General features: G+C 33.3%; 1 protein-coding gene across 1 annotated transcript in view; it reads left to right on the top strand.

The window, feature by feature from the left end:
• sei (potassium voltage-gated channel seizure) overlaps positions 1-16,062 on the top strand; it is a 58,890-nt gene that overhangs the window by 15,489 nt on the left and 27,339 nt on the right. Inside the window, exons 5-6 of the mRNA XM_077438198.1 lie at positions 762-782; positions 11,282-11,436. Of these exons, the coding sequence (XP_077294324.1) occupies positions 762-782; positions 11,282-11,436 (176 nt within the window). The remainder of the gene's footprint in view (positions 1-761; positions 783-11,281; positions 11,437-16,062) is intronic.

Genomic DNA, 16,062 nt, shown 5'->3' with positions numbered 1-16,062 from the left:
TTTATTTTTAATCCATTTCGTCCCCATCCGACGAGGTCATCTCATCACAGAGGCGCACTTCGGTTTACGATATTTAAATCTCGAACCAACTCCATGTTACGTAAAGCGTAGAGGACTCCATGTTGGGTTATTTTTTACCTGCTTTTCTTCAAAATATACTAGCATCTAACTATCTATCATTGTCACACCCCCAACGATGAGTACGAAGCATGATCGTGATAAAGATAGATAGAGAGCCCAGTAGAGGATCATCGACACCTATAGAGGGTCCTCTACGCTTGTGCAAACTAGGTAACATAAAATTTGGAGTGGCTGTGAGTTTTTTTCGTAATTGGCATATATAAAGCCTTGTCCACACTTGGCTGTCGAAATTGATCTTTCGAACATTTCACAAAATGGTCACATACTGACACACCTCTACGCACACACATCGTTTCGACAGTGTGTAGATAAGGCTCGAATGATCGAAATCAGCATCCGAAGGGCGTCACGTTCATTTTTGTACCCGTTGATTGTGTGTTGCAGCCCACAAACGAAGAACAAAATAAAATAACAAAAAAAAAAAATAACAAAAACCCCCCGACAGAGGAAAATTGGACATGGCGACTATATATTTTCTTTTTTTATTTTATTTCACTGTTTTTTCTTGTTCCTTCTCAGCCCCCCCCCCCCCCCGTCTTATTGAACCCCTGGTCCCCCTCCCCCTCCCCCACTGAATATTTTTTCGTAGACATTCAGATGTTTTGTTCTGCTTTCCACAGTTGGGCATGGAGAACGACGAGGTATTTGGAAGATTGGATTAATTTATCTAATACCTTTTTATTTTTGAACGTAAATTTTTCATTTAGTTTTGGTTGATTCTATTGTTCGTTTTTTGATTTTTATATATATTATATATATTTTTTTCGTTCGAATCTTTCCGTTCGTTAATTTTTTTTATTTTTTTATATTGTTTTCTATTTCGTTTCGATTCCTTTTTACTTTGCATATCACACGCAATTTTATAGCTCGTATTTGGGATGTTACGTTTTTTCGATATTTTAGTCAACATTTTTTTTTCTCACACAGCAAACAGAGTTTTTCAAAGATCGTCAAAATCTACGTCTCGTCACGGAAAGTTTTAACGGAAGTGAAAAATCACAAAAACAAATTTCAAACTGTGGAAACTTCGTCGCTTAGAAAGTCAAAGCGGAACACGCCAAACTCTCTTTATATATATATTATTATATCAAAATAAATAACACTAAAAGTGAATACATACATAGCTTGAAACAAATTAGATATATTATATTATATATATTTACAATCTTATATAATATTATTCTAGTTAAAGTTCATTTAAACAAACATATGTACATATGTAGATGTGTTTCGCTGAAAAATAAAAGCTTCCATTTTCAATTAGTTATATTATTCGTTATTTTTGGAAACACTTAAGTGATAAAACGTGCCAAAAATGGGTCAAGGAATTCTTTGCCAGAAAAATTTATATAAAATGTACAAATAAATTATTTACGGTCATTATAATGTAATATTTTAGATGCCATCTATGTCTATACACTGTTAACGCGATTGTCAAAAGTTTAAATTAAATTGTAATTCATTTTTCAATAAAAAAAACTATTTGAACGCTTTTTTAAATGATTCAACTTTTTGTAACACACTTATAAAATATTATAATATTATCAAAAATCTCAATGTAATGCTAGCAAAAATGATGTTTGCTATTTATTGTTATTGCTAATATAATATGTAGTTTCTAGATATCAATACACTACACTTGTGGGTTAATTCCATTACGCAAAATGACGTCTAATTTATTTTTGAAAATTTGATTATATCCACTAAAAATGCATTCTAATAGGTGAACTTTTGAATTGTAAAAGAAGTTACATAAATTGAAGAATTACTAAAATAATGATTTTTTTAAACCGAAAATGTCTTTCTCATAAAAAATGTACATATGTTTATTAATATTGTTATATTAATATTTGTCAAAACCCGAAATAAGATGGTTGTTGATGTTTTTTGCTAATTTTGACAAATTTGTAGCAGTTAAATAATTTTTTTAACTGTTTTTTACAAATTACACCTCATTTTGCTTATTTTGATAAATCGGTAACAGTTTAAAAAAAATTTTGTACCCTCTTTTACGAATTTCACTTTTGTATGTTCTATTTCGCAAATCGTTCAGACAATATTCCAACATTCTTCCGACCGGTTTGAAACTTTGCAATTTTGCGCGGTTTGGTCACCGATAGAAATTTAAATCGATAGATAGATAAATAAAAATTCGATAGTGAAAAATAATTTTAATAAACACTTTTAAGAATGCAAAAATTTCAGAGACGGTGACATTTAATGGCCAGTAGCTTTAGATGTTTGAATTTTCGCCACTCACTCGTTTTGTCTAATTTTAATTGTTTAAACGCCTATAACCTTATATATTTCACACTATTCCTTATAAAATTTGCATTATACGTAGACTCTAAATACCTCTTAATATATTTTTGTTTCACTAATAGGTTATATAAATATGTTAATAATATAATGCCAAATTTTAAACCCTAAATTCTAACAGCTTGGACTAATCTTGTATTTACGATTTCGTTTTTTTGGCTTAATTTTGGGCTTATTATTAGTTTTACTTCATCAATTGGTCTGACAAACTTCCTAAACATTTCCGATCGCTTTGAAACTTTGCTATTTTGCGAGGTTTGGCCGTCGATAGAGTCGATGATGAAATATAATCGTAATAAACAAGTTTATTAATCCAAAAAATTTGGAAATGGAAACGGCTCACCCTCTACCAATAGCCAGTAGCCTTGTTTGTTTTACTTTCCACCCCCACCCTTTTTGTCAGATTTGAATTGTTTAAATACCTATAATTTTAACTGAAACTATTTTTAATACTAAACAAATCTGACGTAATTTCACATTTCAGTCTCGTAAATACATATGTATTGAATTTAAATCCCGGCCAACATTGTGTCGAAGGTGTACCAATTTCCTTTTTCGGATACGTTCAATCCGAGCCCTGAAAGACAGCTCAATCCCCCCACGTTTCCTTACCCGGAAATATACAAATATACATATATACAATATATATGTGCACAACTAACACCCCCTATCTAGAGCGACAATCGCAAAACCCACCGTTTCAGAAACGGTGGTGGCGCAGAATTATCTCAAATTGCTCGCCAATGCGGAACGAATACTAATTTTAAAGTTAAGTATTCCGTATTATTCTATGTCTTCACTTACAACACATTATTAAGTAAGTATAATATACATACTTACATTTAAGTTACATCTCTTTATAATAATTGTATATAATTAATCGTTTAAAAGCTTCAGCTTATACATGAGTGATGTGCATATGAAGATTAATTACACTTTTCCTTAGGCAAATAGGGACGGCTTGGTAATAGCGGCGTTAATTAAAATTATTGCCTTTTAAAAATATATTTTGCTTGTCGGTGGTGGAAAATGCATGAGGGTTTTCCCCAGTAATGAGGGGTTGAATTACATGCATACTAATTAATCGTTGTTGCACGTGTTCTTGCCGTATTATGTGACGTGTATTGTTTTATTGATATACTAATAATAAACGGCTTTGCCTTTTGTATAGCTTTTGTTCTGCATTTGGATTAAATTTCATATAATGTAAATTAGCATTGTATTAATTCAAATTTGGAATTTATCTTTGGATGGAATTATTTCTGCATTGTAAAACTGACTATTATATATTTTACTAGTGGAATATCATCGGGTGCAATGTTAGAATACAATTTTAAAATTTATATTCATATGATTGAACAACTTCTTAAAACTTAAATATCGGCATATCGATATATCGACTTTTTAATAACATTAAAAAAATAGATATGAAGAGTGAAACATTCTAATTGGTTTGAATCCCCGATAAATCGTTCAATTTCATTACGGAAATAAGCCTGACGAAAGGTTTTTTACTCCAAATTCAATATTTTCAATATTCAAATTAAATATCATTTTTAAAGAAATATTTAATAATGCATCCGTTGATGCAGGCTTTTCACTTCAAATACAGTATTATACAAATCAAATTAAATATATTTCATTTCAAATTAAATATTTCAAAAATTGAACCAAACAATTCGATAGTTTTTTAATAAATTTGATAAAGTGTTATTCAATATTCTCTTTGATTTAATTTAATTGCTCGATTAAATTTTTGTAATGTTTAATTTGAAATGAAAAATATTGAATTTGATTTATAAAATATTGAATGTGGAGTGAAAAACTTGTATCGTCTGGTGCTTTTTTTACAGACCTCCTTTTAGCTTCACTTACGATTACAATTCAGGAAAAAATTTGCCTCTTATCCGATCGTTTTCATATTTTGCCATATTGCTCATTTTGGTCATCAATATAATTAAATGTATCCTCCGCCATTATGATGGAGAAAAATAATCGTTTTAGACGCGTTTGAAATTTGAATTTCTGAAGAGTGCCTGACGTTTATCCAGTTTTTAGTTTTAAACATACATAGATGGCGGTAGGAAAATAAAATTATTTGTATTTTTATTCAAAATAATAGTTTAATATACAAATTATAGAAGAGGTACATTTTTAAAAAACTTTTTAACATTTTTTTAATATTATATTCATTTGAACAAACAATTATGTAAAACTTCTGAGCCATTTTTGTAATTAACAACATGTCTTATACTGTGCTAAAAAAATCCACTAGTCACTGTGCTGGACGCCAGGCGTCCAGTTAGTCAAAAATGTGTGTTTTATGTTAAAATAATGCAAAATTTGCAAAGTTAGTTATTGTAATTAGCTATATAAATCATTTCATCGTGTATCAGATTTCGAATAAAATAAAATAAGTGCAAGAAATGTCAAACAGAAAGTGTTTTTGAAACTGAAAATTGGACTTCCGTCACTATAAAATATAACGGCTCATATTATTTATTTATTTATTTTTACATACATGTTTTTACATACATATTTATTTATTTATTTATTTTATTTCATACCAGGAAGGCATTACAGGTAAACCCCAATGCGCCTTCCTGGCCAAATTACAAACAATACAGCATTTTTTTATTACATACATAAGTCGCTAAATTACGAGACACTGACTTAAACTCGACAATTAACGAGACATCTATGAATTGTACATACATTTTTATTGTAATATTTACATTAATCATACTCAAATAGTGGTGACATAGTGGGTAGGAAGGATTTTTAGCCAATTTTTAATCGGGAATCGTTTCAACAATGAAATCAGAGAAAATTGGCAAACTCTGATAGGAAACGATCAACCAGGAGTCACAAATCCTGGTCTGACCAGCAGCATTACAGATATACTCAGAAAAATTCTTTTCAATCGAGGTCAGCTCAAGGGATCGAACTCGGCACCTCTCAGTGTTAAGCAGAAGCTTAACCACCGAGCCACGCTGCTGACTAATATACAAATATACCAGGAAGGCTTAACTGGCAAACCCCAAATGCGCCTTCCCGGTCCACATAATTACTACATAGATACATGTAAATCTAAACAATATCTGCCATCTATCGTCAGATATTACAAATATCGTATTAATACGATAAATAACGATGAATAACTTTCATGTAACAATACGAATTTTATATTCGATAAACAACCACAGAGACATCTATGGTGAGCAATATGGCGAAACCTAAGATATAACAATAACTAAAGGTTCGCAACAGAAAATTGGGAAGGAAACGCCAATTTTACAGGAATCGTTTGAATGAAAATCATAAAAATTGGCAAATTCTGATAAGAAACGATCGACCTTGACAAACCAAGGTCTGGCCAATAGCGAGACTTAGCGGGAATCGAACTCGTAACATCAAGTACGAGATAATTCAACATTCACCACTAGACCACGCTACTGGTTATGTTGTCTAGACTGACAATTTGAGCAGACCTGTTATTCGATTTTAAACTAAATAAAAAATGCATTACATTTAGCATTCACTTTAATTAAATATACCCACTAGTTATAATTCTACTAATAAATTCCCCCCGATTTAGTGGCCCAGTCCGCCGATAGTATTTCACAGTTGTTGGCCACTTGGATTTTAAAGTTCAAAAATTGATATAATTACTGATAACTATGTACGTCAGCAAAGCTTTCTTAATTAGAAAATGAGCTTTCGCTTACTGCATTCGTGATAGACTGCTCGATTCCGATTTGAGATAGCTAATTGGAGCGTGCATAAGCCGCTTTAGAATATCGCAAACTTCCATCAAGAAATTCCAGACGTTAACAATCCCTATTAAACGTGACAGATAATACAGTTAGTATTTGACAGGAAAAAGACATTTCAGAGGATATGTTACAGTTGTTAGACACTGATCTTTTTCATACATGATGGTGGTACTCCTGCACACTGACAGTAATACACTAGTATTTTGCTTCAAGCGGCCAATAACTGCATACACCCCGGCCAACATCTGTATCTCGCCATGTGTTTTGGTACATTTTAGGACCTATCTCACCGCCGAAAAGTTGGCCACCCCTGACCGGAAGGTTAACGTCACAGAAACGCGTCCGTTTGCGTATTCCGTTCCCGCGGGAGACGTAAAGCAGCGATTGCGAGAACAACGCCATTTATATTTTAATTTGTCGCCGAAACAATGGCCGCCATTTTGCCTCGCGTTTTTTGGCCGAAACAATGCAAAAAAGTACGTACGACCGGCTCACTTAAACAAACATGTCCAATTTCATTTTACGTCCGATCATTCACACGCGCCGGACACATTCGAAAATGCCAAATTCGTCAAAACATAACACGCTCTCGAACACTCGTGATAAATTTAGAAAAAAATTCAACTTTCCGGCGCATTTTAAATTTACTTTTATTTCATTTTTTCCTGCTACGATACAAGCTGAGTATGCGATATCGACATACAAATTCTCGTTTCTGTACGATCGTTAATCTTCCGTTCTTCTCGTGAATCGTTTGTCTTGTGAACCGTGAAGCGATGTTTCTTCTTTTTTTTTTTTAGAACATTTATGTAAGTAACATTTCGTTTTCGGTCTGCTCGAATCCATTAACGAAAGTCTGTTTGAATTTAACGATTCGTTAACATGAGACGCTTTCTATCGGAATCGACACAAATGTGTCGATTCAACACTACATTCGATTCGATGTAGCGTGAGGCTTACGAGAACCGAGCATGCTGTCGCATTCGTACAATATGTTGTAACATTGAAAGGACGTATTATAATATTATATTACAATATATCTTTAATAATATTAATGTAAGTTTTGCTGTCCATAACACTGTTTGACACGAAAAATGGTTCAGAGACGAGATATGACTTTTCTTATAGATCTACATATGCCCAGTAAATACAAATCTAGTAATAAAAAATATTGATTGGCTCGAGATTCGGAGACATATGTGTTTTTAAATCGCGCGATTTTTCTATATCTTGGTATTGTTCGGTCGATGTCTCAAAATCTGTCAATTTTCTGTTCAAAATGAATATTGTAATCTATAATCGAGTATTTTATCTTTCATTTGTAGTACTTTTCAGCTTTCAAATCTCTCTAAGTAGTCGTCCAGTTCAAATCAAAAGTCAAAAGTACGTATTTTCACTTGGGATTTTTTCCCACTGTTAATACTATTTTATATTGAGTATTTTCTATTGAAACATGTTTATTGGGGATAGTGTTCTGGCCACACTATTTTTTGTTTTCGTTTTAAAAAACACATATATGTTCGAATCTCGAGCCTATCAACATTTTTTAATACCAGATTCGTGTTCACTGGGTATAGATCTATAAGAAAAGTCATATCTTGTCTCGGAACCAAAAAAAAGTCGTTATTTTTTGTCGAACAGTGTAACATGACGATGACAATTACTTTTATCGTTTAAAAAATATAAATTTCCATAAATAAATTAATAATATCAACAATTTACGTATTCTATATTAAAATTTTATTTATGTAAATATTTCAAAGCACGAAACACGAACTCAAAACTAACAAAAAATAAAATTCAAATTATACGCACCAACAATGTTGTATTTCTTGACCAAAATACAACGCGAAACTGAAACGAAATGTAATTGGCCATCGCGGGTCTAGTGGGGGGTGAATGCGATAGCATGTACACTTTACGTAAGTCTCGTGCTAGATCGGTTCAAACATAATATTATATATTCAATACAAATAGTACTGATACGTAATAGACTTTATTTATTTTTGGAATATTTTTATTAAATAATAATTTTTTTTAAATTAATATAATATTATATATTCAATACAAATAGTACTTATACGTAAATAGAATCCTAACCTCCGGCTGATCGATGACACTTGAAGTGACACATACTTTGAGCCTATATACATAAGTACATAAGTATAATACACATCATACTTAGTGTCCAATTATTATTTTCATTTAATATCAAACCTACTCAATGCATCGTGTGAAAATTTGAATCATAAATCAACGTATGTATTTTGAATTAATCAAAAAATAACACATATTAAAAGAAAGATATTGCTTAAATTTCGAATTGGGCCTATTTTTTCATCAGCTGGAGGTTTACTATATTTATTCAAAAACTGTCACTATTTCGTTTCGCATATTTTTAATAGGCCAAAATAATGCTCAAATTGTTGTCGAAAGCAATTTATGTTATTACCAAAAAAATACATTTGATATTAAAATAATATCATACATATGTAGTTACGAAAAAATTAAGAACAATATAAACAAATTTTATTTTTATTTTATTTGGTACATTTTCCTATATATTTTTGAATGCCTGAATCTAAACTCTTAAGTATTGTAGAGTTTGATATGATAAAACTTTACCTATATTAGTCCAAATTTGCTAAAAAAAAAAACAACCCTTTCATTTAGTTTAGTTTTTTTTTTTTTCTTTCTAAATAGTGTCAACATCATAGCAGTAAATTTTTGAAATTTTAATTTTAATTTAGCTACGTATTATATTTAATGTAGTTCTATAATATGATAACATTCTAAAAAAAAAGGTAATTGTTCAAGTAGATTGGCCCATTCGGAAGCGATCCACAAATTTAAACTTCGTTTGTTGAAGTGAAAATAGTACAACCACTGATGGTACCGAAACGGCGAGGAGTTGAATGAAGTTAAATTAAATTTATGATTGAGAAACTCTGGTTCAAAGTTTACAAAGTCGAAATATGGAAGGCGTAACATCCCATTAGCACTTGTGTGATTGTAATACAGCGCAGGTTGCCAGCACTAGAGCACATTTAAGGCTTGTGGAAGGCTTCTCGGGAAATTTGGAACCCGGTCCCCTCGGCTGCCAGGACCTGCCGCATACGAGACGCTTCACCATTTTTTGTAAAACCGTAGGCTTGTGTTAACCCTCAGCCACCTGCCTCCATCATCAACATCATCATCATCATCATCATCATTATCATCGTCCATTAAATATATCGTCACAAAACTTAAAAAAAAGCTTTTACTTGCAAAAGAATCATGCATCGGATTCGGTTCGGCGAGAGCTGGTCTAAAGGGGCGGCGACTCGGAAGAGTCGCGCTCTGATTGGTCGACATGGTGGAGGGTACGCCCATAAGATCAAGTTCCCTCGAACCGAATCCGCGAATCATCAGAGACGATATTATCGATTTCAGATTTTCAGCCGAATATCATTAGTAGATTTTTTCTTGTTCGATTTTTTGAATTGTCAAAACAAGCGCGCACCACACTCGCAAACTTTAAAGTTGGAAGTGGCAGTTTTGAGTCGAATTGAGTATACTTTTGGAAGAATTGAAAATGGACGTATTTGCAAGCTGCGTCTCAAGCCGTTTTTTTTATATGTAATGCATGAGCAGCATCAGCGCCAATTTAGTTCTTGTTTTTGAAGAAGATGAGAACACTCCATCTTCCGCTTTATACACACACACACACACACACACACATGTACATGACAAACAGACAAACAAACAAACACGAATCATAGACAACAGTTGAACACTAATTTTGTATTATTTTATTTTTAAATTTAAGTTTTATTTCAAGATATAAAATAATTGAAAATTTTTATGTTTAACCGTCGGTTAAAATGTGCCCTTATTCTAAAAAGGACAATTTGCCAATGTTACATAATACAAAGGATATTTTATCGGAATCCGTTTTCAAGAGTAATTAATTTAATACGGGCTTACAGCGGATACGGTTACAAAGAAAATATGATCGGATACTAATACTTAAGGGACTTTATTTATTTTTGGAATATTTTTATTAAATAATAATTTTTTTTAAATTAATAAAACAGTATCATCAAAAAAAAAACTTTTTTTTCAATATTAAACTCGAAAAATATTTCTATAGTAAAAACAGATTCATAAAAATACTTACAATTGTTTTAAAAAATCAATGACTTGACACAACCGACTGCCAAAAAAACTATTTATATAATGTACAGCTTTAGGCTAGTAAATTTTTAAGCTTTTTTATTAAATATAAGTACTCTATTTATATACTATATACATATATTGATTGAAAGAATATTACTATATTTCTAATGACAATATAAATATTCGCACGATTTGTTTTTAATACAACGCTTTATTTTTTATTATTACTTAATTGAAGTTTCGCTAATTTTTATATTTTTATTTTAAATATCCTAAGTCGAGTTTGATTGACGATCAACGGCAAGCAAATTAATGCTTTTATATATTTTTTTACATTAAATTGCGCGCCGTCGATCGTCCTAATTAGATCCTTGTGTACACCTGCATTTGAGATTATTATTGATTCCAAAAAAAAAATGGTAGTTAGTTTGAATTAAATTTAATACTAAGTATATTATACTTATTTAGTACTTACATATAAACATTAAATACAGTATAATTAAATTGAAATAAAATCTAATCTAAAAAAAAATCAAATAAATAATCGTTTATTGCTACAAATGATGGATTTCACTCTTAATTTTATCGTTGATTTTTATTTTTAATTTTCACCTTTGACTAATTGATTCACAGCAAACATATTTTATTCACTGATCTTCTCAAAATTTATTCGAAACGTTTGCCATGCAATATTTGGTCGGTCGGTCGGTGGATGACGGAGCTCGCCGAGGCGCGCGGGTTTTTTGGTACACGCCGCGCGCCGGAGCTCGCCGAAACCACTCGAAGTATGGCGTGGCAATCGTTTGTTGTGAATTGCGAGGTGGTCGCGCTTGTGTCGGCGGGCCGTGCCACGTGGTCTGTAAGGGGGTGTGTGTCCGTCTTTGCAGACGACCACGCTCATCGGGCTGCTGAAGACTGCAAGGCTCCTGAGGCTGGTGAGGGTAGCCCGCAAGATCGATCGCTACTCCGAGTACGGCACAGCCGTGCTTTTGCTGCTTATGGCCACGTTCGTCCTCATAGCGCATTGGCTGGCGTGTATATGGTGAGTTTCCATATTATTCAATTTTAAACATTCATTTATTTACATATTTTGCCATAGTGACATTACACAATACTCTTACGCGTCACTGTGACCAGATATACATATATGTAATACATATACAATATATAAGAACACTGACATATACATGTGGTAAATAATCCTGACAGATGACGTTGTTCCGGACCACGATTAGGATGTGGCGGTTGAGGTGAAGACCAAACACGTGCGTTTTCAGTCATGTTGTGTTTATTAAGATGATACGTGCGGAGGCTTAGCGACCAACCGCGCGGAGCACAGGTCCAACTGCGACTAACCATTATATCTCTACCCCTTTTCATCCCCTTCTCACAATCAGTCGTAACATACTCTTTCTCAGCCATAAACCATACATCAGCCTTTTGTTCAATTCCAACCCTACATACATATGTAAGCATAATACAAATACTATATATAAGAATTAACGAGACATCTATGTATAGTATAGATAATAAATTTTTGAAATCATACTCAAATAATGGTGAGATGGTTTTTGCCAATTTTATAGAGGAAACGCTTCCACAATGAAATCAGATAAATTGACAAACTCTCATAGGAAACAAGTCTGACCAGCAACATTTAAGGTTATACTCGGAATAAATTCTTTTCAATCGAGGTCAACTCACGGGATTGAACCCGGTGACCTCTCAGCGCTAGGCAAAAGCCCAACCCCAAAAGGCTCGTGGTTGATATGAAAATATGAAATTTTCCTATCAAACAGATGCCATAAAAAATTGTTTCATTGAACAAATTATTACTTTTAACGACAGCTATTTTTAAATATTTATCAATTCAAATTAATTCCGCTTGATAAATGTTAAACTAAAAAATATAATACATCCTCTTGGATAAATCAATCAAGGTCTTGAACCGGCACCGTTTTCAATACAACTTACGGGATCGAATCCATCGACCTCTCGGTGCTTAGTATCAACGCAACCACCGAGCCACGCTGCTGGCTGAATTTGTAAAATTCGTTCTATTTATAAAGGCCAACCCCCGTGTAGAATGACGTGGACAGGTTAGACAGGCTAATCTCAAATCTGTCAGCTTGAATATATGGTAAATATCACTCAAGATTGATCCATCTAATTGCCCATTGTTATGAGTTTATTAATGACACACAGTACCTAACGTTTATATTTTTGACTGGTGGCTTGTGACATGTCACTCTATCACATTGGCTTCAATATATAAAAAGTAATCCTTATGGATGTACTCCAGTAAATTACAAAATAAAATCATTCAAAATTGATTCCCAACCCCTTCTTATTATTAGAATCACTCGGTTAGTTCAGTAACATTCCTTCCCGTCAAAAAATTGTGATCTGATTTTGAACCACTTTCACTAATTAGGTCGCTTTGATATCATAACGACATACGGGTATTAGCTAACATTCAAATAAGCTAATGTCTCCAACATGAAACTAGAGGAGCTAACATCGAAATCTTGTGATAAATTTACATTGAAATCTTGTGTCAGATCGAGGCCTAACATTTTTTTTTTCTTCTCCTCTTCTTCTTTTTCTTTTACTTTTGTGAAATTAATCCGACTCTCGAGCTTGTTGAGAATCTACCTCTTCTTTTTATTCCCTCTACATCACGAATCATAATGATTAACTTTAATATTTTCTTTTTGCAACACAATACTGAAAAATCAAATAATATTTTACTAATTATACCTTAAAAGAGATTAGGCATAATGCAATTTGCAATTTGGTGGCGTAATCTAACGACTAGACATCGGATGGTGGTCGAGGCAAATAATGGTAAAAAGCAATAGACCGTTCCATTAGTAAAAATCTTGCAAAAACAATAGCAATAGCAAAACCCCCTGCCTCGATCCCTATCTAATGTCTTTTTTTTGTGCCATCTTATCAATTCCCGATAAATCATCACTGTTCTTCAGATCATGTACGGGCACTACGGAATCATCACTCCATCCCCAAAATTGTGAATTGGGCTTCTGAATCTCTCACATTCAGAACACCAATTCGAGAGGCTTTTTTCGCTTTAAACGCCTCTGCTGGTGAGTTGTGTCCAGTAGTTGCAAAGCTTCTATGCAAGGATGACGGCGCAGTCTCAACTCGTGCCTCCCGGCGCATTCTCGGATGATTTCTTTTACTTTTTGAATTTTAAGGTCCTTGTGGATCTCTTCATTTATGACCAAGTGATATGCATCGGTGATAATCCTCATAAACTGGTTTTAACATCTTTGCATTTTTTCGATGTTGGATGGCTTACTGTATCCCCACAGTTGTATGCCGTATGTCCATATTGGCCTGGTATATCAGTTTTTTGCAGTGCGGGTCTAATTTGGAGTGTCTTCCTATTAACCAGTACATTTCTCTCTGTTTCAATCGAATGTGACATTAGTAGAATACTAATGTCTAATGAGACATATTTCAACAAAAATAAATTAACATTTTTTCACACAAGTAACAATTTTAAGTCATTGCGTCAAAGCTGCTGTTATTTTTTCTTTTTTTATATCATCGAAAGCGGTAAATGTCAAAAGAATATTGACAATAATCCAATAATCCTCCTTGTATGCACACAAAACGAACTGTTATGGCCAAAATATATTCAACATTTACACAAATCTTATAACACTAAAGAAACCTCACACGTCACTATTGTATCGCAAGAGTTACGTTAAGCCTATCAGCTTTCAACTGAACAAATGCACCAGTGCGCTTTTAACACGAGCAAAAAATACGCAATGTGCTTTTAAATTGCCATGTCGTGCATCGGTAAGATAAGATTAGAATGGTCGCAAGTAAGCTAACGCATATGCATTCTCTCGGGAAACGTTCAAGTTGTGCAATTAACCGTATGTAGGTCGACTCGTTTTTATTTAAAAAGAGGCAACTGGCGCATATCAGAAAGCTGGGGAATGGGGCTTATAATATGTCTAAACGACTGCACGTTGAGCCGTTGCGAGAGTGACAGTTATACCAGGCCCGCTCCTTGAACCGTCAGTATAGAAAACATATGATAAATCAGACTCAACTCGACTGGAACCTAAAGCTGTTTACTGTACTGTCGTGGCAGTAGTATATCACTAGGGATTGCAATTTACCGTCAAATTTTATAAACGGTAAATGTTTTTTCTACCACCGGTATACCGGTATTTGCCGGTAAATGAAGAAAACTTTTTTTTTCGTAGTTTGGATAACCGTATGTGGTTACTTTGCATTAAAAAGGTGTACCTAGATTGAATCGAAAATAATAAAAAAATAAATCTCATGTGAGTAATGTCATAAAAATGCATTTAAACTAAATTCTTAATAATTTAATTTTTAACCAATCATATTCATTTATTTTAAGTTTGAAATTTTCGATATCTTATCACTGAAAAACTGTCTGATCACATTTGTTACGATTTGGTTAGTCTGTGTTGCCAGTGAATATATCAATTTGAAGTTGCCACATTTAATACTGAAAATAAACAAATTCCAGGCAACTAACCTAACCTAACCTAACCTACAATGCGTGATTTGAATACGCCATTTAGTTTATATACAAGGAAAGCTTAACAGGAAGACCCCAATGCGCCTTCCTGGACAATTAATTACGAACAATGCAGCATTTTATTATTAAATAAATCACTGTATTCCCAGAAGTTGAAGAACACGAAATAACAATTAATTAATTAATTAATTACAGAATTAATCCATTGAGACATCTATGGATTTAGATTTTGTACATAACAATAAATACAGAAGATTTGTGACAACAGGAAAGATGACTTTTTGCCAATTTTGAGGAACCGTTCAACAATGATCAGATAAAATTGGCAAACTCTGATAAGAAACGATCGATTTGCAGTCACAAATACCCCCAAATCTAACCAGCAGTATGGCGGATCGAACCCACCGATCACTTGGTGCCAAAAATATACGCTATCATTAAGTCATGCTGCTAGCATACATATGTATGTATGTACATGATTCGCGATAAAATAGTTCGGGTGCGTTCTTGGCCTCTTATTTGTGTCTCCGCCCTTATGTCCTTTTTTATATTATTTGTATTAAGTATTGAAATTTTCTTCTGAACCTTCTGTATATACAATAGTTGAGCTTTGCATATGTTATGTGATGAAAGAGGCACTCCAAACAATATACAGGTGGAATATAACACCTGTGAGAGATCCAGGCACGTTTTGCGACCTTTTCGCAATTGCTGGCTTATCTAACCCCTCCCCCCCCCCCCCCTTGTCTGTCGCTCCAACACAACGATGTAAAACGTCAAATATCCTACGAGGTCATCCCTCGAGGATATCGGCCCGTAGATTGACGTCACATCTCAAAGTAGATACATATCTATCCATTTAAGTACGCAATTTATTTTATGCTCAGGAGCGCTGAACTTTCATAGGGAGGGGTTACTCTTAAACATGTTATGTAATGTTTTCTAGACTCTTTTTAAAACTTCTTTATTCCTCTTCAATTCGTAGATCTGATTGTGCTCAACTTAGTGGAAATAGTGTATATATACATATAATTACATATTATATATGTACATAGAGAATTTACTTCGGTTCTTTCATATTATTATCAGACTAAACATTGCCGTTTTCGCCATTCC

This window comes from Arctopsyche grandis, chromosome 9 (genome assembly GCF_051622035.1).
Source record: "Arctopsyche grandis isolate Sample6627 chromosome 9, ASM5162203v2, whole genome shotgun sequence".
Classification (NCBI taxonomy): Eukaryota; Metazoa; Arthropoda; class Insecta; order Trichoptera; family Hydropsychidae; genus Arctopsyche; species Arctopsyche grandis.
This window is presented reverse-complemented; position numbering and strand designations above follow the sequence as displayed.